The 25,755-nt window shown below is 41.8% G+C and overlaps 2 protein-coding genes and 1 long non-coding RNA gene across 12 annotated transcripts in view; 2 read left to right on the top strand and 1 right to left on the bottom strand.

Moving 5' to 3' along the window:
* Positions 1-13,176, top strand: part of LOC114596334 (cohesin subunit SA-2-like) — a 59,392-nt gene extending 46,216 nt beyond the window's left edge. For 5 of the 7 annotated variants that reach the window (XM_028727791.2, XM_028727790.2, XM_077927555.1 and 2 more), the window contains 10 exons: positions 289-381; positions 2,915-3,077; positions 4,109-4,260; positions 6,078-6,179; positions 8,044-8,198; positions 8,321-8,449; positions 10,028-10,206; positions 11,498-11,666; positions 12,045-12,126; positions 12,534-13,176. In XM_028727791.2, coding sequence (XP_028583624.2) covers positions 289-381; positions 2,915-3,077; positions 4,109-4,260; positions 6,078-6,179; positions 8,044-8,198; positions 8,321-8,449; positions 10,028-10,206; positions 11,498-11,666; positions 12,045-12,126; positions 12,534-12,542 — 1,233 coding nt within the window. In that variant the 3' untranslated portion in view covers positions 12,543-13,176. Of the gene's footprint in view, positions 1-288; positions 382-2,914; positions 3,078-4,108; positions 4,261-6,077; positions 6,180-8,043; positions 8,199-8,320; positions 8,450-10,027; positions 10,207-11,497; positions 11,667-12,044; positions 12,163-12,533 lie in introns of those variants that run through there. The other 2 variants (XM_077927553.1, XM_077927554.1) reach the window with 1 other exon arrangement.
* Positions 10,208-25,755, bottom strand: part of PPP2R3B (protein phosphatase 2 regulatory subunit B''beta) — a 38,728-nt gene continuing 23,180 nt past the window's right edge. For 3 of the 4 annotated variants that reach the window (XM_028727793.2, XM_028727794.2, XM_028727795.2), the window contains 11 exons: positions 25,143-25,246; positions 23,427-23,529; positions 22,808-22,882; positions 21,660-21,746; positions 20,496-20,652; positions 18,647-18,695; positions 18,204-18,293; positions 16,874-17,049; positions 16,239-16,357; positions 16,022-16,128; positions 13,334-14,567 (listed from right to left, as the gene is read on the bottom strand). In XM_028727793.2, coding sequence (XP_028583626.2) covers positions 14,423-14,567; positions 16,022-16,128; positions 16,239-16,357; positions 16,874-17,049; positions 18,204-18,293; positions 18,647-18,695; positions 20,496-20,652; positions 21,660-21,746; positions 22,808-22,882; positions 23,427-23,529; positions 25,143-25,246 — 1,212 coding nt within the window. In that variant the 3' untranslated portion in view covers positions 13,334-14,422. Of the gene's footprint in view, positions 11,650-13,333; positions 14,568-16,021; positions 16,129-16,238; positions 16,358-16,873; positions 17,050-18,203; positions 18,294-18,646; positions 18,696-20,495; positions 20,653-21,659; positions 21,747-22,807; positions 22,883-23,426; positions 23,530-25,142; positions 25,247-25,755 lie in introns of those variants that run through there. The other variant, XR_003706502.2, reaches the window with a different exon arrangement.
* LOC144327535 (uncharacterized) lies at positions 22,821-25,041 on the top strand. The gene is made up of 2 exons (XR_013392646.1): positions 22,821-22,901; positions 24,087-25,041. It is a non-coding gene; the product is annotated as an uncharacterized LOC144327535 (long non-coding RNA).

The raw sequence follows: 25,755 nt of genomic DNA, 5'->3' as shown, positions 1-25,755 counted from the left end.
CGCTACTGGCAAGATAGAGAGTGAAAAACTGCTGGATACAAAGGTAGAATGAGGAGGATCATGGTGTCCTGTGGATTTTATAGAGATTTCTCACAGCTCCTGTGACTCCTTGCACCCCCCCTTCCTCTGTGCTTCCTCTTCAAACAGAATAAGATGCGAAGAAGAAACTTGAGATGCTACAAAGTTCTGCACCTTTCACAGAAGTCTTGAGATGGGCTTCGATGACATAGAATTATTCAAAGAGGCATTTTGCAGAAATAATTTCTGATTTTCTCCTTCCCCTTAAAGGAAAGCATTCTTGCCTTGAGGACCCACTTGAAGCAGTACTGCCACATTTGTACGTGCTACCTCAGCCACCGCAGCAGAAAGTTACGTGAAAAGGTAAGAATCCTACATGCCCTTTCATGTGACTTTCCCCTTGAGATTTGCACCCCTCCCTATCCTAAGAGCAATGTGGGCAAGTGTTGTGTACACATATTCAGAAGAAGTACTCCCCTGTTTTAAGGGGCGCTGTATTGCCTAGAGATACTAAAATTCTGGGGAGGAAGGAAGAATTGACTCTAATCTCTATACAACACAGCACCCAGTTGCTGGTGTGACTTAGTGGCTAAGCAGGCTGAGCTGTGAACCAGAAAGACGCTGGTTTGCGTCTTGTGTCTGCCATCAACTCACTAGAGGCATTAGGCAACCCACTCTTTGCTCTCATCAGCATCTCCAGCTGCAGTGTGGGGGAGAATATAATAATAGTAATAATAATAATTTATTATTTATACCCTGCCCGCTCTGGGCGGCTCCCAATCAAGTATTAAAAACAATACAGCGTTAAATGTTAAAAACTTCCCTGAACAGGGCTGCCTTCAGATGTCTTTTAAAGATAGGATAGCTACTTATTTCCTTCACATCCGAAGGGAGGGTGTTCCACAGGGTGGGCGCCACTACCGAGAAGGCCCTCTGTCTGGTTCCGTGTAACCTTACTTCTTGCAATGAGGGAACCGCCAGAAGGCCCTCGGCGCTGGATCTCAGTGTCCGGGCTGAGCGATGGGGGTGGAGACGCTCCTTCAGGTATAATAATATTGTATTATTGTACTCCTTCAGAATAATATTGACTGGCCTAAGAAGGTTGTTGTAAGGATTACAGGCAGAACATGCTTTAAACACTTGAAAGCACCAAGGAGGAGGATTAGTCCAGTTCCCTGGTGGTCCATAGTGAGGATTTATTCCTCATGAGAACAATTGACCCAGTTTGGTGCTTCTCCACACGAGGAAATTGCAATCTCCCCTCCTGTCATCCTGGGCCCAGGTGGGATTAACACTCCCTAGTGGTTGAGGTTGGGAATTTAGTTGTCTCATAGGAATTTTTAACCAGTAGTGTCCCTGGAAGTGTCTCCAGTCACACTCTGGGCGGCTTCCAAAAGAATATTAAAATACTATAATTCATCAAACATTAAAAGCTTCCCGAAACAGGGCTGCCTTCAGATTTCTTCTAAAAGCCTGGTAGTTGTTGTTCTCTTTGACATCTGGTGCGAGGGTGTTCCACAGGGAGGGTGCCACTACCGAGAAGGTCCTCTGCCTGGTTCCCTGTAACTTGGCTTCTCGCAGTGAGGGAACTGCCAGAAGGCCCTCGGTGCTGGACCTCAGTGTCCGGGTAGAACGATGGGGGTGGAGACGCTCCTTCAGATATACTGGACCAAGGCCGTTTAGGGCTTTAAAGGTCAGCACCAACACTTTGAATTGTGCTCGGAAACTTTGTGGTGTTAATGGTGTTTCCCCCCCTGGTGTTGCCCGTGGGGATTGGATGAGATATGAAGGTGAGCCTGTGAGGAGAAGGGGTTTGCTTGGTTGTTACTGGGCAGTTGCTTCCACTGTGGACTGGACTTGGCAGAAGAAGTGCTTTCGCTTTCAGTAGGACCATCCCAGTAAGCCAAGTAGGGCAAATCTTAAGCTGTACTTTGCTGTGTGTTACTAGCACAGGTGAGATGGAGAATGGTTGCTCAGCAGAGTTCCCAGGTGGGCTGCATGTGCGGCCTGGCATGGCTTTCCTTGGGGCGCAGAAGAAACATTTCCCCTTGCAGACAGCCGTTGGAATCGGCCAACTGCAGGGGCTTGTGGGTGTGCCTGCCCAAAACTTGGTTTAAATTGGCCAATCACGACCTTCGAAGTGGGTGTGGCAAGAGCGGCGGACCAGAGTAAAGAAGTCTTCACTCCAGTCCACCTCCAGAATGCTTAAGCCAATGGCGTTGGGCCCCAACAACACGGTCAGCAGAGCAGCAACTCTTCTGCCCCCACCCTATATTCTGCTCTCTTGGTGTTGTGGTTCAAAATGGTTGCTGTATTTGGGGCTGGGAAGGATTTTGCCTCCAAACAAATGGACCCATTTGAGGGCTTTGCCTTCCTCTTAGCAATCATCACAATTTTTGGCAGATAAGGAATTGGTGGAATCCTTAATCTAATCTCAGGTGTGGGGATTGGCGGGGGGTGGGGCGTACATTTTGTGTTTGTGTTTGTGTGTGTGTGTGTGTGTGTGTGTGTGTGTGTGTGGCTTTGAAATTGGCATTTCACAAGCTGAATTATAGCTGGTTGAGGTTTTTGTATTTTTTGAATGTCCAAGGTTTTGATGTGCTGTAATCCAATGTTATGTTACAATAATATGGTACAGCATTTTTTTAAAAATATATATTGTATCTTTAGCATTATATTGTTATTACTGCCTTAGTGCACGTGGTCCTGAAAGGTGGCTTGTAAAAATTTCAAAACAGAAGTGCCTAAGTGCTCACATGACCCGGAAGCTGTATGCTGGCTCCCTCGGCCAATAAAGCGAGATGAGCGCCGCAACCCCAGAGTCTGCCACGACTGGACCTAATGGTCGGGGTCCTTTTACCTTTTTAAGTTGTTTTTCTTTTATTTATCATTGTAGGCTTTTATGATACTTTGCGACTTGCTGATGATTGTAAGTCATCAAGGTTTAAGTGATGGACTGATTGAGTGTGTGGAGTACCTTCCCAGTTCATCTCTTCAATCAAAACTGCTCTTCTTCGTTGAGGATCATGTTTTCGCAGAGGAGCCAAAAGAATTCAGAGGTCAGCAGCGCTTTCCAGCAAGGAACTAAACATACTTTGCTGATAATGTCTGTGTTCCACTTAGTAGTGTTTTGCTACCCAAGGTAGACAGGGTGGTAGCAACTAAAATCACATGCCTCGGTGGGCTTACTGGAACAAAAAGTTTTAGCAGGCTCTGAAAACAGTACAGCGATGGTGCCTGTGTAATATCAATGGACAGGGAGTTCCCAGGATGCGAAGGAAGATGGAGTGGATGCACCACAGGAGGTGTCAATGTGATTGCTCATCATGTGTTTATTTCAGTATGGGGCTTTCAATGCTCTCCTGTTTAATCTTCCTCCTCATTCTTGGTCCCCATGATATAGATTCTATTGGCAGTCAGAAATCAGCCCTGTGGTTAACATCTACTGCAGGTTCTGGCAGTGAATATGGAGAATTTACTCCAGAAAAATACCTTGTGCCATCGTTTATATTTCCTACAAGTTCTTCCCCACACTTTAGTATTAGTATCTCGAGCATATAAGTTAGCACAATGCATCAGGAAATGTTATTTGTAATTATAAGATGAGTTGCACTTGCACTGATTTTTATTATTTTTATCCAGCCATAAATGAATGTGATTAACTTTCCAGTCATACTTACATAGGGTTTAGGAGACCTCCGGTATTCACTTGCTCCTCTTTGCTGCTCTGTACATACTGCTTTTCAGTGAGGAGATCCATGTGAAATGGCAGATGAGGTGTTAGCACTGTCATCAGCCTTGATAGCTCAGTTGGTTAGAGTGTGGGGCTGATAATGCCAAGGTTGCAAGTTCGATCCCCGTATGGGACTGCTGCATATTCCTGCATTGAAGGGGTTTGGACTAGATGATCCTTGGGGTCCCTTCCAACTCTACAGTTCTATGATGTCTGAATAACAACAAATAAATGCTTTTAAGGTTTTGTGAGCTGGTCACATACTCGAGGGTGTCTATTGCTCAGATTAAGGTTTGTATTTGAAAATGCTTTGGAATGCAGTGTTAGCATGAAACCTAACCAAACTCGCTGCTGTAGTCTTGACAGGAGAAGAAGTGAAAAAGATGGAAGAGCAAAAATTGGATGCCTTGCAGCAGAAACGGTGCCTCCTTGCAGCTTATTGCAAGTTAATTGTCCATAATGTTGTCGAGATGACTGCCGCTGCTGAAATCTACAAGCATTATATGAGGGTAATTGAATAATCTCTTTAGCGATGCCTTCCAAATGCTGTAAAAGTTACAGTGGTACCTTGGGTTAAGTACTTAAGTTGTTCCGGAGTCCCGTTCTTAACCTGAAACTGTTCTTAACCTGAAGCACCACTTTAGCTAATGGGGCCTCCCACTGCTGCTGCCCCGCCAGAGCCCAATTCCTGTTCTCATCCTGAAGCAAAGTTCTTAACCCGAGGTACTATTTCTGGGTTAGCAGAGTCTGTAACCTGAAGCATCTGTAACCCAATGTGTATGTAACCCGAGGTACCACTGTATATAGCAAGCACAAACACTGAGTTTATTAGTACACACTCAGTCTTGATACATGTGCCATGGTGAGTACAAATGAGTACACTCTGTATTCCCTTCTGTTTTATTACATTGCTGACTGCACTTTTAGAAGACTCTGCCTTAGCATCACCCATATTTCCACTGTGACAGTGGGTGGGGGGAGAGTTATGGCAGGCTGGAGAAGTGTTTATGTGCATTGCTAATACTCTCACTGCTTTGAGGGAATCTTACAAGGAAAGAACTTTTGCAAGGTGTCTTTGGACTGTTGGCTTTTTCACACCTACAGTTTGTTTGTTTTTTAAAAGGTACATGCACCTAAAATGTTTTGAGTTGAAAACTCAAAATACAGTCGAAAGTGCAAAGATGCCAACACACATATCTGGCGGGTACACTTTCCAGGCAACTGTGCCTGGCTGTGGTTCTGTTTGAACATAGACTGGGAACAAATCTGGTTAGCTGCAATATAGTGAGAAGGGCTAAACATAATACAAAACCGTAGCTTGGTGTTATGCGCACCAGCCTCAGGTCCACACACTTCCCTCTCCACTGCTGTGGCCATGAGTAGGAGATTGGAAGCATTCACTTCAGTTTTAAACTAGCTGCAGTTTGTTGTTTCTTACAAGGGACAAATTGCAGGTGGTTCACCGTAGCTTGCCTGAAAAAAGCCTACTTCAAATCATGGTATGGTCCTGGTTTGTTCAGATAAACCTCGGTTAAAACTAAACTGCAGTTCCTGGTTTCGATGAAGCAAGAGATTGTGGTTTGTTTAAAACAGAAGTGGATGCCTCTGATTTCCTCCCTCCTTGTCACTAGAGGAGGGAGTGGGAGCAGGCGCATACACATAACACTGAACTGGGTTAGCTTTGTGTCTAAATTAGGTCATCACATGAAACACCTCTGCAAAACTGATCAGTTATGGTCTCTGCATAATCACACACACAGGAAAGAAGCACAGAATGCCTTCAGAATATTCTAGAGCTAGAACCTAGACGTTTTGTGCAGCGGGGTACACCCGGAGGGGAAGATTCAGTACCTTCCTGCTCAGTTCTTACTTGATAACTTCACCAGCAGCATTGACTGGAATATTTTTTTAGGTTTTCCAAAAACAAGCGGATTAGGCCTGTGATTTTTCTTTTCTCTGCTCTCGTGTTTTTATATAGATATGAGCTATGATCCTGTTTGGGAGTGAAACTCACTTCCAATTAAATGTGCTAAATCAGGAGTGTACTGCATGAATAAAATCGCGAGAAAATGCTTGCAGTGTACCATGGAGCTGAAATACCATAATTCCTTATACAAAGCTATAAATAAGTTAACTTGTTTCATTGTATTTTAGTATTCTGCTGGAAGCCGCGAGTGGCTGGGGAAACCCAGCCAGGTGGGGGGGTATATATAATAAAATTATTATTATAATAATAACTTTTTTGGTTTGTTTTTTAATAGCCTTTTAAAAAATAATGCTATTCCCAGTTGTGATTGAGAGTTTTCCCCTCTTTGCCATTTAACAGACTTATAATGACTTTGGCGACATAATTAAAGAAACCTTGAGCCGGACGAGGCAGAATGACAAAATTCAAAGTGCAAAAACACTGATCCTCTGCTTGCAGCAGGTAAGGCGATTCCTGTATACATCCCATTGGCAGGATTCTAAGAAGGCCCTTCTCCATCTAGCCTCAACTCTTGGCTAGGACTATATTGGGGGAGGGGGGAACATGCTCCTTCAGGTATTTAGTCATTCAGGCCTTTATGTGTCCTCTGTAAAATTCTGAACACAGACCAGAACTGTGTTGGTTGCCAGGGTAGTCCTTTAAGAATGGTGTGATGTGGCTCCAAATATCGACTCCTCTTAAAAGGCAATTCAATGCGTTTTGCACTAGCTGCAGTTTCTGGTGCTATGTGGGCACACTAGCAGGAGGTGCCAAACTGGCTCTGCTGCTGGGCCTGCACAGTGAAACTCTTATAACAAGTTAGAATTGGTTCACCTAGTTCAATATTATCTACTCTGACTGGCAGCAGTTCTCAGGGCGCTCTTTTCTTCACTGCCCTACCTGTCTGAGGCCTAGTTCTCACTCATGTAGCAAATCCATGTCTGGGCTGTTACCTGCAAATGAGGCGAGGACAGCTGGTGTTCAAAATGAATGAGAAACGCTCCTCCAAATTGTTTACCTCCACATAGAATAGATTTTAGGGAGAAAGGGAATGGCCTACTTGCCATCCTAATATGCTGGCTTTATCCAGGGCCAGACCTATCGTTAGGCAGGCTGTGGTAGATGCCTCAGACTGCTGTTTTGGGCAATTCATGAAAGGGCAGGAAATTGTTAGTTGGTTCATTTATTATGATTTTATTTTTAATGGCAGAAAGGAGAGGTGCTTGTGGGATTTTCTGCGGGAGGTACCAGAATAACTTGGCTGGCCCTGGGTATTATGAACTTTTTGTAGTTGGAAGTGGTGTAGCCCCAATACAGGCTCACCATTTCCATGTGAGCAAGGCCCCAGATGCACTGATACGTTTTATCTTGGTGTCATATAAAGAATGCAGAATTTTGCTGGCCTAGGCTAGCTTGCTCAGAGCTGTCTTATCTGCTCTGCAAGCTTATATGCCACCCTCCAAGCTTCAGAATGTCCCCCTTCAGATGGCTGACATATGAGCCCAGCGGATTTCAAACAATGTCGTCAAGAGCTTAGGAAGTGCCATGACCCATCTGCTGAAATATGAGAGGTGGGGAGGCTCAGCGGCATTTAGTGAGCTGCGCTCTGCTCACATAAGTCAGGAGCCTGTGTTTACATATCACGTAGGCAACCAGCCCAGTTTGGGAGTTTCATTGACCTTGGAAAGTTCAAACCTCAAGGCATGCTAATAACCCACCTAGCCAGTTGGTTTGGGGGAAATTACCTTCTCTCTTGTATTAATGAGCACTTCGGGCTTGTTCTCCTCCATTTATGCAAGGCAGGCTTCAATATAAAATGTATTCAGAAACTGTGAGCAAAGTATGTACACTTAGCTCAAGTTACGTGCTTAATGTGATCCACAAAAATATTCCTCAGAAAAAGTATTGGGAAGTGTTAAAAAAATAGTTTCCCCATATTCAAAAGAATTCTGAAAGGGGTTAATTGCATGTTGCATGCAAATGGATAATTCATGTTGTTTAATTAAATGGCATCTCTCAGAAGGCATGGTTTATTTGTTTATTCTCATGCTCTCACACCATTTTGTACTGGAGAAGTGGCAGAGTTTAGGTGTCTTAATTGTGTCCCCTATGAATTCTGATCTGCCCATCACCCGCCCAGATTCCCACCTGTAGCCTTTGGATTCTTGCTCAGCTTGGTGGGATTCTAAAAATATATAATCAGATTAGTGGTGCTTAACTGCGTCCTGAGCAAGGAATTTGTCAGATGTATGGCAGGTATGTGTTCTTGGGGCTTTCTCCCCTTTAATTGCCTGGAAAATTTTATATCAATTCCTGTGGTTCACAGCTGTTTCAGAAGCATGCCAGAAGCCAGGACAACAGCAATAGCATTAACAGCATAGATTCTTCCTTCAACAACATTAAAGAGCTCGCACGGCGCTTTGCTTTGACATTCGGCTGGGACCAGGTGAAAAGTCGAGAGTCAGTAGCCATGATACACAAGTAGGTGCCAAATCCATGTTGTCCCTTGGTCTTCCATTGTGTGGCATCCACGTTATAAACCTCTCTCTCTCTGTCTCTGTCTCTCTCTCTTGTTTTCTTCTCTTTCTTACTGTTGCTTAAAGGGACGGTATTGAGTTTGCCTTTCAAGGAATTGGTGCCCTGGAAGGGAAGAGCCTGCCTCCCAATCTGAACTTCCTGCTCATCCTCAGTGAATTCTCCAATAAGCTTCTAAAGCCTGACAAAAGACTTGTGTAAGTTTTCCCTTTAGTGTTCAAATGCTTCTGGACAGCACAGGAGTTTCTGTGGTATTGAACTTAAATAAACTCTTACGTATAGGAGGTGTTACGTATAGGTGTTAGCATGGCTCCTGCTTACAAACTACTTGTGCATTTGTGCTCAGAGCGAATACCGTATTTTTCACCCTATAGGACGCACTTTTCCCCCTCCAAAAATGAAGGGGAAATGTGTGTGCGTCCTATGGGGCGAATACAGGCTTTCACTGAAGCCTGGAGAGCGAGAGGCTCTCGCTCTCCAGGCTTCAGGAAGCTCTGCGCAACCCTCTGGAGCCCGGCGCCAAGCTGCACCGGCCTGAGCGCACCCAGGCTTCGCACAGCTGTCCGCAAGCCTGGAGAGACCGGCGAGGCTCCCTAGGCTTGCGGATAGCAGGCTGTTCTGGGGGCTGGGGTCGAGGGAAGCTCGGGCTTCCCCCGTGCCAGCCCAGTGCCTGGGGGGGAAATAAATTTTTTTTCTTTATTTCCCCCCCAAAAAAACTAGGTGCGTCCTATAGGGCGGTGCATCCTATGGGGCGAAAAATACGGTAAATGGCAACATCTCTGTATACAATTCTGCTATGGATTTCTGTTAATGCCCTCCTCCTTGGTCTTCTGCTGCCAATTTGAAAAGGTGGGCTGAGCTGTTTGGACTCAGGCTTATTTTTGCTGCTAGTATAGCTCACACAGCACGGAAATGGACAAGCTGTGGCTGTCCGGATATTGTTAGTCTACAGTAGGGGTTGGCAAGGTTTACCTTGCCTGGGCCGGTTCACTGCCATGGAGCCCCCTTTGTGGCGCCCCCAGATTGCAGGTGCATGTGAGTGCCTGCGATTTCTGCCGTCTTTGTCTGCGCAGACGCGATTTCTGGCACTGCGGAAGCGAGTCCCCGTGCTGCACTGGTTTAGGGACTCACTGAGCGGGCGGCTCAGTTCAAGGGCGGCTCGTGGGCCGGTTAAACGACCCCTGTGGGCCGCTTGTGGCCCATGGGCCTTAGGTTGCCTACCCCTGGTCTACAGCTCTCATCATTCTAGGAACGTTTGCTATGCTTGCTGGGGTTGATAGAAGTTGTGTGTCCAACGATCTATAAAGGGCCACAAGATACTTGACATACAACTTAATTCTGTGTGCTTATAGGCTAACTCTTGCTGGCCAAACCACTCCTAAGAGTGATGCAGGAGTAGGAAGAATTATGTGAAGCTGCACACATGCATACACACTGGTGGTGCGTGTTATGAGCAAGCAGTGTTGTTATCTATCCCTTGTCTACAGGAGAGCCCCTGGAATATGAAAAGCAATTAGGAAACTGCTACAATAGTATACTCCTGCTACACTAAGCAAGCACCTTTGAAGTCCACTTTAAACATGCCGTACTTTAAATTTCCTTTCTGTGCGGAATTGTTTCCGAATTAGTGTTGTCTTGTCTTAGCTGATCGATGGGCTGCCTTGGTTGAGAAATAGAGGAAAGCTTTGTTAATTACTATAGTGAACCATCTCCTTGTCAGAGAAGAGCTCCTGATCTTTCAGTCGTTTGTATTTCTCCCTCATGTTCACATCCAGATATAGTTACTTGCTGAGATATACCTCTGAACCAGCACTTTGTAAAGAAGAATTTGTGTACTCGCTGGAGTGGTACAGAACCTCTTTGCTGGCCAGTGATGAAGATGAGAGTTCTATCATCAGCAGCATAAGTGAATGGCCATCTGATAGGACACCATGTAAAAAAAACCTCTCTGAAGGTATGATGTGACTATTTTATTTTTAAAAGTTATAATAATAATATGTATCTATAGGTAATATGTATATCTGTAGGTAATATCTGTAGGTAATATGTATATCTGTAGGTATATGTATAATATGTATCTGTAGGTAAACAATATACCGTAATTCTCTCATCTGGTGTCTTGTAGCAGTTGAATGGAACAAAGCAATCACACATTAATTAATTAATCTATATAATGCAACTTAACCATGTATGAATATAATCACAAAATCATTTACAGTGGTGCCCCGCAAGACGAATGCTTCGCAAGACGAAAAACCCGCTAGACGAAAGGGTTTTCCGTTTTTTAGTTGCTTCGCAAGACAAATTTCCCTATGGGCTTGCTTTGCAAGACAAAAACATCTTGCGAGTCTTGCGATTTTTTCCGCTTCCCCCCCTTTTTCTAAGCTGCTAAGCCGCTAAGCCTTTAATAGCCGCTAAGCCGCTAATAGCGCTAATCCGCTAATAGGGTTGCTTCGCAAGAGAAAAAACCGCTAGACGAAGAGACTCGTGGAACGGATTATTTTCGTCTTGCGAGGCACCACTGTATTTAGCCCTTTCAGTTTCTCCATTATCCTAGCTTGCCAGATGGAACAATACTCCCTTCACCCCTTTGCTTTTCCAGGGGTTCTCTGAAACTGCCTCCTCAAGCCACTTTTTGTAGCATGCAGGGTAGGGAAAGCTCTGTTGTAGACAAGGCTGATCAGTATCAATCCAGACAGTGAGATAAGATATAAAAAGGGTAGAGAACTATCCTTAGGGGAAACAAAGAACGGAGTTGCTGGGAAACGTCTGAGTAAGCCAGCATTTTGCACCCACTGAGCATGCTCCCTTGGTTTTGTTTGCTGCATTTTTTTAAATATACTTTTGCAAAACTCAGGGTTTCCTCAAAGCTGCTGCTGCCTGTTTTGGCTACATAAGCGCAGACATTCTTTCATGAAGATTGGAAATACAAAAGCTTCTGTATCCACTGAGAAATTTTTTTATATCCTGGCTCCTGGAAGCAACCCATTCAGCTTTGAACTCTTATATTCTTTCTCCCCTACTATGGCTCCCCACATAAACCCTCTCCTGAAGTTTCGTTGTGGCCTTTGATGTGGTGCAAGGAACAACAGTCAGAAAGGAGAAACTGGCAGCTCCCCTGTGCACAGACTTCCCGGGTAGTGGTTCTAGGAATATGCTTGTCGGTGTTAAGGCATTCTGGCGTGTCCAGTTGTTTGCACTGACTGACATGTAGATGGATGATGGATATAATTTGTTGTTTCCAGGATCCTGCGCCAAAACCAGTCACACTGAGATGGCAAACACACCTTCACATGCCCATTGCCCATCTGACCTCCCTTCCTTGGCACAGAATAGCAGGAAGAGGCTAAAATCTCATGACAGTTGTCACCAAGAATATCCATCAGGTCCTGAAAGACTGAAGAGAAAATATAGGTAAGGAATAGGCTTGGGGTTATCTTTGTAACTTGGAATCTCTCACTTGGTTGTAGTTTCTGCAGCACTTAAGAACTGAATCATTTCAACTCAACCTTTACTGAAGCATATATGAAGCTGTTTTGTAGGGTCTGTTTAGCCCAGTATTGTCTACTCCAATTGGCAGCAGCTGTCAAGAGTCTTGGGCAGAGCTCTGGTACGCTGTTCTTTAGCTGGAAATGGCAGGGCCCTTCCCAAAGTGTATTGTTAGCCACCAGTTCTTAATTTCAAAAATGAGTTTCTCCATGATTCCTATTAGAAAAGAAGTCTTTTTAGCCTCTAGATTACAAAAACTAGTTTCCCAGGACAGCAGCTAATCTATCTGGCTTCTTGTTTCAGTATTCCAGATGGTGTCATGGTAGAAAATACAGTAGAGGTTCTGGCTGAAGAGGCTGATATTGATGTTGTTGGTGCTGACCAGGTAAGGATGGCTTTATATTGAGGTTTCAGATATCTTGTTGGTAGTACACACTGGTGGAGTGGGGAAGAATAAGGCTATTGCTCGCAAAGGCTAGCCTTTTCACTTAGCGTCTCAAATCTTGGGAAAACACTCAGTATTATACACTTTTTAATCTGTTGTGGTAATATCTGCCTACTGTTAATGCCTGTTAAAGACACACACATAACTGGTAACTCCTAAATTCAAAACCCAATCTGCCCAGCACCACTGTTATCCATTCTTCATTTCTGCTCCAATGAGGAACTGGTGATTGAAAATGCATTTTTAATTAGAAAACATTATTCAAATAGCAATATAACTGCAATTCAAGTTGGCCACAGGGTCTGTACAGAGCTCTGTGTAATAACCTTGATTTGTGTTTTATTTAGGAGACGTAAGAAGCAAAGACACTCTGCTTTTTCACGTGAATGAAGAAAAGTACAGGCATTGCAATGGGGGCCACACCTGGTTAGCTGAAAGCATGACATGGTATGGTTATAATATAACTGAATCATGAGAAAGGTAATGGCCAAAATTACAATAATTTCTTCAGCCAATGTTACTACATGGTTTGATATGCTGTTGTGACTACACTTTTTTTCTGCAAACACTTGATTTTCATCTTCGTTTTGCTGAAGTTTCTCTGTCCAAAATGTGACGGCAGATGTATTTGTAGTCAGGGCAACAATGGGAAAACCTACCATATAGTAGCAGAGCAGTATTTTATGTTGGGCCCCATAGCAGACCACTTTTGAGACAAGACTGTTTACTTTTTAACACAGAAGCAGGGTAGTGGGTTTCTGGGGAATAGAGAAAGAGAAGCTATTTATGTATGTGGGTGGGGAGGGGGAATCCTTAAAAACACGATTTCTAATTTGTATTTCATATGCTTTCTTGTATACCATGGCAGTCTTATATTGGTACTAGGGTGAAAATGTGCTCTATTCATTGTCACTGAGCTTGTAAAACAGCTGTTTGGTTTCATACTTTTATATTATCATGTTTGCAAAATAAAATGAGTGATTGTTTCAATCTGCCTAAGTGAGACATTCTTTTCTTGCTGTGGGCAAGTGAAAAAAGAAAGCCTCCTGCCCACAGGTTCCCCTGGCTTATTGTGTGCAAACAGACATCTGTTACAAGCTGCAGTAGTATTAAAGAGTCTACACAGATGTTGAGGGAAATCAATGAATTTACATATATGAAAAAACTTTATTTGAAAATAACATATTTAAATGCTTTAAACAGATCTGCACTGCAAACAAGATAGCTTACACCTGTTTTTGTTTTACATGAAAAACAGCAAGAATCTTCCTGGAACACACTATTTAGTTCCTTGTGTGAACGTTGAGATAATTAAGGCACTACAAACCTTATGCTTTTAAAAGACTGGCGTAGCAACTTCTAGCTTGTCCAGAAAAGCCATCACTTCTCAAGGGAAGCATCAAACTGTTCAGCTGCTCTGACACCATTGGTATGAATACTCATGGAATGTGTCATTAGCTAACCATTGAGGAAACACACTAAATGCCCATAACAAGGTTAGTGCACATCACAGATCAAGTAAAACTTACATAAGGTTTAAAAATTGGTTCCTTTGAGACAGAATACAACATCCACTGCAGTCAAGTGTGAGCGATAAAAACCATTCTTGCAATGGGTGGCGGTGGGGGTTTAAGTTGGAAGGACTAAAAGGAGCACAGTGTGTGTGTGTGTTAGTTTTCAGGGCAAGACCACATTTTGCTGCGTGCACCAGCATGTCCAGTGATGCTTTGACCTTCACACACAGCTGTGACATTTTTTCTCTTTGAACTCTGGCAAAGTTATTAGATTTCTGCTGGGAGACCATTATCGCTATAAATGAAAACTAGGAAGAATTCTACTCTTTTTTTTAGAGGAGGGAGGAAGGTACGTTGTAATTCCATAAAGGTAATATAACCTATCTATAAATAAATTAACTCTATTTTACAGGCAACAATCTAATGAATAAATACAAAAAAGTAATTCCATAAAAAGCAACTTTCTTTTTTTCAAGGTATCTAAGGGTGATATTAAATGTTAGTCATACTCAGAGTAAGCCCTTTGACCTTCATGTATAAGAGCATTCATTTCAATGGGTCTACAATGTTTACTTTGAGTGTGACTAACAATAGCTATCATCCAAAATGATTAAAATATTAACTTTGCAGCACAAAGAACTAAGTTTACTTTTCCTGGAAACTAAGCCCTACATAGATTTAGCAGACCTGCTGCAGACGGTCCTTATTTTTATACAAACAATTCATTCAAAATCATCGTCATAGTCATACTCATCTAAGTCAACGTCTGCCAAATGGGAAGGCATATCAAAGAAAGGCCTTTTTTCCATCTGATATTTCAGCACGTTGGTCTTCTGATGATCTCCAGGGTTCAATTCCGCTTCATAACTAGGAAAGCAACATAGGAATTAACGAAGAAAGTACATAGTTATGGACATACCTTGTACTTTATTGCATTATGCTCCCAGCTGATCCATTTTTGGTGATAGCTATGTACCATACTCAATGGATTTTAGGTTAGTTACGGTAACTGCTCATCAGTGTTGTTACTCACCATATATACTTGTGTATAAGCCAACTTTTTCAGCACATTTTTTATGCTGAAAAAGCCCACTTACTGTTTGCTGCCGCTGTTCTGCCAAGCGCAGCTCCTGTGCCAGCCCTTGCGAGCGGCAGAGGCTGTTGTCGGCGGAGGAGGAGAAGGAACGAGCAGCCCGAAAGCAGCCCTTTCAGGCTGCTCCTTCCTCCGCCTTTGCCACTGTTGCCCATAGGCTTATACTCGAGTCAATAAGTTTTCCCAGTTTTTTTGTGGTAAAATTAGGTGCCTCGGCTTATATTCGGGTTGGCTTATACTCAAGTATATACGGCAATTAATGTTTTACATATAACCAGCCTGTAGCCCTGTTTGCACACAAACTCTGGCTTAGTGTTGGATAAGCCTCCATGAGCCCAAACAAAGCATCAATCTCATATGCTCCCCTCCTCTCCTTTCATGCTGCCAAGAGGAAGATTTCTGTAAACTTGATTTTCACTTTCAGAGATCCTCAGTTAGCATTATGCACACAGGGGAACATAGTTTAAAAATAAGGAACCCTCAGTTAAACAACTCAGCTTTGTAAGTCATAGCTTGAAGCTGGATTGTTCCTTGTCAACCATAATCCCCAGTTCATAGGCAACACTGAGTTTCTCTGAAAGCAAAACAAAACTCAGGAGAACTGCTCTTGGCTCCATGGGAAGAGAGAGCAGCATATGAGCCCAGCCCTTTGCTGTACGATGTGAACACTCATCCACATATCACTAAATCAGAAATGGGGAACCTGTGGCACTCCAGGAGTTTGCATCAACTTCTCATCAGGCCACACCAGCATGTCCAAGAGAAAGGAATGATGGGAGATGGATTTTAACAACATACGCAGAGCCCCCCCCCCCCCCAGCTAAACCCTGGTTTAGCATTCTATGCGAACACAGCCAATATTCTTAGGCATGGCTTTGGAAATAAGCTTGGGCTAGGCTGCATGTGGACTTCCCCTGGAAAAGCCATGGTTGGTACCCAGAACAGGTTTGTGTTTTGTTGCAGGAAGCAAATTCTTCATTAAATAATTATCTTTCCCTGAATTAGTCACTTCGGTCTATCTAAGCCTGAGCTGTGGTAATAAAACCAATCTCTTTTGCTAATATTAAGATGAGATTCCGTAACTGTAGTAAATAATAATAATACTTGTATTATTTATACCCCGTCCATCTGGCTGGGTTTCCCCAACCACTCTGGGTGGCTTGCTTACAACATCTCTAAAAAAACACACCAAAAAACCAAAACATCAGGCCTTAAAAACTGTACTCACCAATCATTCCACTGGTCACTAGCTGCTTCCTCTGCTACTAGGACATCATACTCTTCAGCAGCATATTTTTCCCAATCAGACAGTTCTTGGTTTTCGTTTTCAGTGCCCTAGGGGTATGATCAATGATGCTTATAATACTGAAGAATATTAAATGAAATTATCATCAAGGAGACTGTTAAGCTTATGAACATCAACTTGCGACACTAATTGTTCTTACCCTCAACATAGAAAACTGATCCTTCTGCTCATGGTCTAAATATTTCTCAATGTTGAAAAAGGTGTCGAAAAACACATTTGCCATCTTGCACTTCTTTAAGTCATGAAGAGTTATTTTCCCTGGAAACAGGATCAGAAACAAGGTTTTAAACGTTTGATAAGTTACAGGCTGTGATAGAATTATTTGGAAAACTGAAAAGGCTTATAAATGTTGCTTTTACTGATGAACTGGGACTAATAACCCCTGTGGATAATATATGAGAGATCTCCCAATTAAGATCTGTGGAGTAAGTTATTCTCAAAAATAATGTTTCCTATTACTATTAAAATCAAAATAGTTCTTTTGGAGCTTCTTCCCAAGAGGATGAAGACTCATCATGAATTCTGGGGGTGGGGGTGACAATTCTTATTTTAGCAAGCTTTTGACTCAGTCTGATAACCTGATAATTTTGCCAATTTTCAGGTTGGAAATTACGACTGAAATCCTGTCATAATGCAATTTATCAGATGAATTTTGCCTGCTAAATGTGATAACTAAGCCAGAACATTTAGCCAAAGAGACTTCATACATGATTTTATCTTGTTAGCAAAAAGATTGCTGCAGAGAGGCTGTTAAGATGGAAAAGAACCTATCACCTTCGCACTCTGGTTTCACAAGATCAAGCATCTGGCAAAGGCAATCTTCAAATGGCAGTGGTTCAATGGCCATATTGTCCAGTTTTTGACATTGCTCTTCATAAAAGTACTGCAGTTCATACATTGACAATACACCATCCCCATCAAGGTCCATGCAGCGAAACCAGTATTCAATGCTGCAAAGAATAATTAAACAATTTAGCACCCAATTTCAAATTTATTTTTATATCCTTTGTTATAACATAAAAAACACAAAGGACCTTTTGCAAATGGCTGATAATTTGTGAAATTGCTGAGAACACATGCTGAACTTTTAAACTGTCAACACCAAAAGTATTCAGCAGCAATTGCTTGTATGTGAATATTGCTTTGAGTATTACACATGCCATTCATTTTGTTGCTTTGTTGTACTGTCATGGGCCAAGAGTTTGGGACACACTGGGTGGAATCCAGTGGGTTCTTCTCAGTGAAGTTGCTCAAGTATAGAGGTATCTGCTAACAGAATACCCTCTCTGATTCTCTCTCTGCTCCTGCAACGCCAGTCCCTGAAAAACTCTTCCAGAACAGATTTGTGGGGCATACTGGAGGGGGACATAGTCAGAAATCACATTCTCTGTTGCTGGCTAAACCAGGTGAGGGTAGGCAGTGGGTCTCAAACCCTTGGTGAGTTAGGGACTTCCCCTGCATACGAAGGGAATTGAGTGGAGGAGAAAAACCGTGGTTCCAATGGTCAAGAAGGTGATTTCTGCACATGCTGCAGAGGGAAGCGAGGGGCAGATGGGGCTCATCAAGGTGGGAAGGTAGAACATCTGGGAGAAGGAAAAAACTGATCTTAAACCTCTGCTGCCTTGTGGGATATCTTCGGAAGAAGAAATGGCTAAGGAATAAACCCTACAGAAATCCGGATTGGAGTTCCTAAGACAGTTGGATGGCGCCTTGTGTGCCTCTTTCTGGCAACTCCTGCAGCCAAGCTGCTGCCAAACGCACTGCTGAGGCTTGCGCCCTAGGGAAGTCACTTTGGTGCTGCTAATGCAATGGTTTGACTTCACCCCCTGAGGCACACTCCATTGTCTCTCGAGACAGACAAATGCCAACAACATTTCTTACCCTAACCCTCTGGCTCAATGTAGTATGAAATAATTGCACCCCTGACAGCTAGCACCCAGCCTCTCCTTAACACACAAACCTCTTAATTCATTAGTACTGAACGTAAGAAAGATCTGTAAAATGAAATTTAATTATCAAACTTTGGTAGCAGCACAAGTCACCTGACCCCATGATCTTGTATAAAAGGCCTGCAATTATATTCCTAACAGCTATTTATTCTTACCTGGTTGCAGTCTTTTTATCCTCTTCCGATATTAAAAACCATACAAAATCTGCATAACTTATTTTTCCTTCTTTCTGTGCTTTCTTGCCTCTTTGAGATTCAGGTGATTAAAGCAAAGGGAGAAGAGAAGGTATTAAAAACCGTTTTCATATGTGTATTAGTACTCTAAAACACAACTGTCGCTGTCAGTCATGAAAATGCAGTTGTTGATTGTTTTCTTTATAGTGAAATTGTACTTTTAATATATGGAAAAGAATTTATAAATTAGCCTACAGTTTGTCAATCTTTTTAAAAATGAAGCATTTAGAATAATCAATATTAAGGGAAATATTGAATCTTGGAAATATGTTTATATTTATCAGAATTCAGCTGTCCATGTACTTTGCCAATTAATCTTGAAGCATGATGATTAAATTTAAATTTAATAAGTAAAAAAGAGACACCTTGTTACAGCTCCTGAGAAAATCCTCTCTATCATCCGATTAGATATAGCTGTGAAAGAGCAAAATGGTTACAGTCAATATGTTAAAGTTAAATCATACATTTTAAATGTTTCAGAGCTTGTGCATAAACACTTTATTAGAAATACTTCATTCCTTGCCTTATTTATTATTCATTAGATTTCTTACGTGTTCTTCACTATAAGGTCGCAGGACAGGATACAACATTATAAAAAGCCAATATTAAAATTAGTTAAAATAGAGGGCCTGGGTGTCTTATCTTTACAAATGCTATTTAAATGCCTGCAACTGAACACATGTGCCTGCTTCTACCTGGACAATTGCCAACCTGAATTTTTGAAAAACATCTTACATTTCTTATGGAACACATTCATACTCTGGCTTCACTGAACAATTTCCTCCCCACTCCAGCAAATGAAGCCTTAGTTCACCAAGGAATCAACATCTAAGGACTCTGACCTAACAATCAATACCCACCCAGCAGAGATCCTCTTTGGGCATCTTTTAGGTAAAAGAAGTGTGATGTCAGTATGCCCAGTTTGCCCTGTATTTTTCCATGGGAGAGTGTGTCTCTCTTGGGGGAGAGGAAGCTGCATCCCTCAGGCCTACATGTGTATCACATACTACATATATATGCGTGGCAAGAACACTGCTCGTGATGTAAAGGGATTCTCATGCCAGGTAAGAATGCTGAGCATATGAACTGGCCCACTGAACAGACATGGTTCTGTTCAAAATTCTAGCCCCTTCTTAGGTGTGTCTGATTAAAACTTCTTATAAAAGAAACATAAATCCAGTTAAATTTTAATTTCAAGTTCATTGTGAGTCTAGAAGGGATAATCGGCACAACGGAAGTGTTAGTTCTGTTAGCCAATCTGGAAGCTTAGCAGTACAGATAAAATGACATATGACAGTGTAAAAGGTATATAGCCCCAAACCTCTTTGATCATAGCTCTTGACTGTGTATTGGTAATTGTCCCCAGAAGATTGCACCATCATTAAACTAACACAAATGTTCTGCACTGGTACCAGCCAAGCTACTACAATATAGTTGTATTTTACTACTGCAGACTGCCTTTTTATAACTAGTTCCTCAGTAGAAAAGGTTTAAAGCAGATGAAACCCTACAGTTTAGTTCATCTTTCAAATACTTCTCATTCCGTGTGGACTTCAGCAAAATCTCCAATACAGCACCGAAAAGGAAATTATTAACACTATAGATACGGTAAACACTAAGAAGAGTCATATAGCAAGCATCACACAGAAGTGGCATAAGAAAGCACACATTGATTCTGAGTACTGTGTGTGCAGGAGAAGCTGGCTCCCAGTCTACAGGAATGTTCCTCAGATATGCTAAAATACACAGAGTTTTTACACATGTAACAACCAGGTCTACAGACTATTATTTTATGTATTTGAAAATTTAATGAAATGAACTATGATCAAAGATTAAGGATTGGTTTGCTACAAATATAGATACTTTCACAGAAGCAGTTTGTAAGGTGGGGGCAGAGTCACTATGCTGGCTTCACAGCAAGTGGGTCGCTGTTGCTTACCAAAAAGGAGACACAGTGGGGAAGTCAGCATCGTGCAAATGCAGTCAGAAACAACAGAATGGCTCTGCTGGTGTGTTTGCACTGCATCGGCCTCTCCCCTCCAAATAAGCAACAGCCACCTATCTGCAGGGAAGCTAGTGTAGCGGCTCTGCCCCACCTGGCTGGCAACTTCTGTGCTGTCATAGAAGAGCATAGGATATCTTCCAGCTTTGCAGACTCATAAATGTACTCTCATGCACTATCCAAAATGAACTGAATTGTTCCATTTGTCATACCATGGTCACTATGCCGAGCTAAATCCTTCGGATCAATATAAAGGTCATGGTCTGTATCCAGCTCCCAAAATTTGCAGTAGATTACATAGAAGTGCTCATATGAAAAGTATTCTGTCAGCTGGTTAATGTCTACTTCCTCTTCCAATAATGCCACGTTCTATTGATAAAAGAGAGGAAGTACCGTATTAGCAGTTTGTAGGAAGAATTCAATATCTTATAGGCCCCATTGAGTTCTATACTTACCAACAACTTCTCAAAGTTCTAAATCTAACAGGGAACTGAGGTTTAGTCAAAACTGAAAACAACTTTCACTTGTCTCCTTCCATGTGCATCGAGGAAGCATGCAAACCTGAAGTTCATCTGCAATGGTGTAAATCATGATTTAAACTACTGCCTAAACTGTGTTTAACAGTTCTGTGATGAAAAATATGATCTTACTTAAATAAATATGGCACAACCTCCTGCAGCAGGCTTTCAACAAACCAATGTAAAATTCAACTGGAACATTGTCAAATCACAAGCATTAAGCCTTAGTGGCTAACTGCAAATAAAAATATTCCTGAACAGAATTAAGATCCACAGGGAAAAAAACCTGTTCACCCTCTAAACCAGTGGTTCCCAAACTTATTTGGCCTGCTATCCCCTTTTCAGAAAAATAAAATAAAATACTCAGCACACCCCTGGAATTCTACCTTCTTTGACTGAACAAACAGAAATATGCAGTGACAAATTTGCATTATTTTATGTATCTATATAAATAGGCAGTCAAGCTGCAATCTACTTCCTGGGTGAAGCCAAAAAGGGTTCACCCAAGCCCAGGAAAACCCCTCACCTCCAGCTCAACCGCTGGGTCCAGGGGAGGAATTGTTGCCGTTCTGCAACAGAGCCCAACCTGGCAGTTAGCGTTATTACACAACAGATGAAACATGTATGAACGGTTTTTCAAAATGTTCTTTATGCTTCCATTGCCCCCCTCCCCACAATTGCACCCGAGGCTGCTAGTGCCCCCCTGGATAGTTCCAGCACCCTCCAAGGAAGCAGTATCGCCCACTTTGGGAAACACTGCTCTAAACCATCTGGCGCTCATTGATTTCAGTGCCCTCTATTTGAACAGTTAACATATAAAGGCTTATGTTGTTATTCACAAAACTACACAGATCATACCTGTAAAAAACTGCTTTTTCTGAGTTCGTTACAAGTTATCCTTCCTGACCAGGATCTGTTTACTGTATAAAATATCCTTTGTATTACCTGAAACATAAAAAAAAGCATGACTGATGCACCAACTGCATTCATCCAAATAGTCTGAGTACTTAAGTATGATATAAAGACTCCTTCAATTTATCTGGCTTGAAATCTTGACAGATCTTTTGGACTTAACCTATAGCCACTGTGCTTTATCCTTCTCCAAATCCCTGCTTTCTACATTCTATAAGCTTTAAAAGGCTTGTACTTACCTAAACAAAGCTGAGAAAACTTTCAGTGGGATATTTGATGGAATTCAATGTTGCATTAATTATTATTTTACTATTAGGCTGTCTGTCAGTATGCTTATTACTATATTTTTATTACGTTTTGATCATTGATGTTTTGTAATGTGTTTCTAATGCCCTGAGATCTTTTGATAAAGTGTGGCATATAAATGGAAGTGGTAGCAATAATAGTATTAGATGTGATGGTGGCAAACTCATGTTACTCAATTCAAATAGTTTCACTAATTTAATGGAGCTTTACCCTGCTACACACACACACACACACACACACACACACACCCCTACACCTCGTCGGCTCTGAGGGATCAGGAGAACTCACAGAACAGCAGGGGAATGTATATCGTTTTGACTGGCGAGCAGAAATGCTTGTGCTGGCGGAATGATCATATTCTAACAACAGTCTACTCCCCCACACTTTCACTTATTTCAATTATTTAATAGCCATACGCCTGGGTAAAGAGGAATATTTTTGCCTGGCATCTAAAGACATGTAATGATGGTGAAAGGCGAGCCACTCCACAATCAAGGAGCCACCACAGAAAAGGCTCATTCTTTTGTTACCACCCCTCAAACCTCTCTGGGAGGGAGGTGGGCATAGAAAAGAGCCTCAGGATCTGGGTTGGTTTGTATGGGGAGAGGCAGCCCTTAAGGTATTGAGGTCCTGAGCCATGTAAGGCTTTATAGGTCAACACAAGCCCTTTGAATTGAGCCCAGAAACTAATTGGCAGCCAGTGCAGTTGTGCCAGGATTGGTGTTATATGCTCAAATCGTTCTAGATTGGCCCCAAGAAAAAACAAGCTTTATATACAAGTCACTTACTGTTGTAATATACCGAGAATGAAATTCTGATGCTTCTTTTAGGAAGACTAGACTGGGATGACTATTGACCACATCCTAAGAAAGAAGCACAAAGGTTAGAAGCATGTTGTTGGTACTTAAGCACAATGTCTTAACTTATTTGAAAAGTAGGTTTCATTTTTAGGAAGAAAAAACAGAATTCTAATTTTAGAAATAATATGCAAAATTCCAGTTATTTGGGAAAAGGGTTTTTCTCCAGAGAGAAAGCAGTAATGGAGGAAAACAGTTTGGAGGAGGAGGGAAGACAAGCATGGATTCAGAGTAGGGACCTGGGCAAATGCACATATGTAATCTGAATGCAAGCTAGAAAAGGAATCGCAAGGCTTCAAAAGGCTATGGAGGCAGAATGGCCTTCATATCAACTTTGGGTGAGAAAATTAGCACTGATTCATTTTCACCATGTTCTAGTAATCAGGCTGCCTAGGAATGGCTTGAGCTTTTTGATCTTTCAGCTTGTGTGTCATTGAGATGGCAAATAAGGGCTGGTCGTGTTTATTTCTTTAAAAAAGAATGGAAAGTAAACTAAAGTCTTTTAAAGGGTTCATGACATAAAAATAGCAAGCAAGAAAGTGCAATTTACTTGTAAAAATGGAATGAAGTCTTCTTGTACCAAATAGTTACATCCAGGGCTCTTGAGAAGATGAACAAACTTGGAGGCAGCATCATGGCAAGTCTGTAGAATCCTGAAATGCATAAGTAGTCTAATGTGCACATGTATATTAAGTTAAATGCCCTGTGAGTTGTTTGCAATGTAGTACAGTCATACCTTGGATCTTGAACGCCTTGTGACTCAAATGTTTTGGCTCCCGAACACCACAAACCCGGAAGTGAGTGTTTGCAAATGTTCTTTGGAAGCCGAACATCCAACACGGCTTCCGAATGAGTGCAGGAAACTCCTGCAGCTAATTGGAAGCCGCGCCTTGGTTGTTGTACGTTTTCAGAAGCCGAACAGACTTCCAGAATGGATTCCACTCGACAAACAAGGTACGACTGTACTAAGTTAAAGCCACTTAGCAATATACTTGTGCTGGTGGAACATGGTTGCACAAAGGAAAGCAAAAGTACATTACCAAAGAATGTTGCACAAGAACAATCAGCTGTTGTGTAGGGGGAAACACAAATTCCCTTGGAGATTATTGTGCAACAGATTGAGCAAGAATCATCTGCTGCACAACAAGCTTCTGCTAGTGCAACTGTTGCACTGGATTTCTTTGTAATGCAACCTGTTTTTCCCCAGCAGGAGATCTGCTCAAAATGTATGCATAGGAATTAATGAAATCTCTGATCTAGAGGTGGCTAAACTGTGATCCCTTGGATACTGCTGGACTACAATACACATCATTCCTGACCACTGGCAATACTGGCTAGGACTGATAGTCCTACAACACCTGGAGGGCCCCAGGTGAGCCACACATGCTCCAATCATCTCCTACATACTCAACCAATCACTGCATTCTGCACAAGGACCTTTTGCAGATAGCATCCTATCAAGAGGTCTATTCCGCACAATGTTAAAATCGAGCCTTTCCTGTGGTGGTCCTTATCCTTTGCATATCAGAGAAGGGCATCCTCTATTGGCTTTTTGGTGCCTGCTAAATACATTTCTCTTTCCACAAGCCTTTTAAAATATTTTTCTAGATGGTCCCTGCCCTGGATCTGGATAGATTTTATATATTCACTGTTGTTTCAATCTGATATATATATGGTAGTGCTTTATTTCTGGAAGGACATAGTGGTATGCATACCCCTAAACATTTTGTGAATCTTTGTACTTTTGTCCATTTACTGTATTTATTTTCCCCGATTTGAACTATAAAATGGTGATTTTCTTGAGTCAAAACGAGAGTACCCCTAAACATTTTTTAAAGGAAAAAAGCACTGGGCAATTGTTTTTACATACACAACTGTTTTATATATGTAATTCTATTGCAATGCCTGAAATAACTATTAATGATAATAACCCTAAATTTCTTAAATTGCCATATATGCACCCATCAAATGTTAGGAATCTAGCAGGCTTAAAAGAGTTACTGTTCAAACCCAGCAATGCCTTTATTTATGAACTTTTTCAAGCATCTTATTTTTCCTTCTCTTTTTTAAAAACTTCACTTTGAAATGGCATGGTTGTTTTACACCAAATCCAAATATACATTTTTGGGATGGGGGAAGAGGACAATAAATATTTTAAAACTCTTGCCGTGTTCCTTATTCTAATGCTGGGTTTTTTCTAGGTAATTTATTCAGTTAAACTATTTAAAGCATGATGAAATGGCCTTGCTAAATAAATCATACTTACTTTCGCCACATTGCAACAAATTTATGAACTGATACAAATCCTGTTCGTTCTCCTCCAGCACAAAAAAATAGTGGACCTTTCCAATATAGAGGACATTCACAAGCCTAGAGTTAATCAGAAGCAAATTTGAGGATTATTCTTTTAGAACTGTCAGGCCTACTAGAATGCCAACATTTTGGAAAAAGGAAAGTAACTTTCATTTTTATTGCACTATTGTAAGCATCAAAGTACATTGTTTAACTTATTGAGTGAAATCCTATACTGCCCTAGATGCCATACAACCTTATTTATACTTATTTCAAATGTAAGTCGAAACCTTAGGCTCATTAAAGGGATGTTTCTGGCAAAAACGCCACTTGTAGCATGCAAGGTCTTGCTGGACTGAATCCTATCACTTTTTCCTTTACTTCTCTTTAAATACAGTGTTACCTCTGGTTACGAACGCTTCAGGTTATGAGCTCCGCTAACCCGGAAGTAGCTGCTCCTGATTGTGAACTCTGCCCCAGGATGCGAATGGAAATTGCATGCCGGAGGCCCCAGTAGCGAAAGTGCACCTCATGATAAGAACGCTTTCAGCTTAAGAACGGACCTCTGGAACAAATTAAGTTTGTAA

This window comes from Podarcis muralis, chromosome 4 (assembly GCF_964188315.1).
Source record: "Podarcis muralis chromosome 4, rPodMur119.hap1.1, whole genome shotgun sequence".
Classification (NCBI taxonomy): Eukaryota; Metazoa; Chordata; class Lepidosauria; order Squamata; family Lacertidae; genus Podarcis; species Podarcis muralis.
This window is presented reverse-complemented; position numbering and strand designations above follow the sequence as displayed.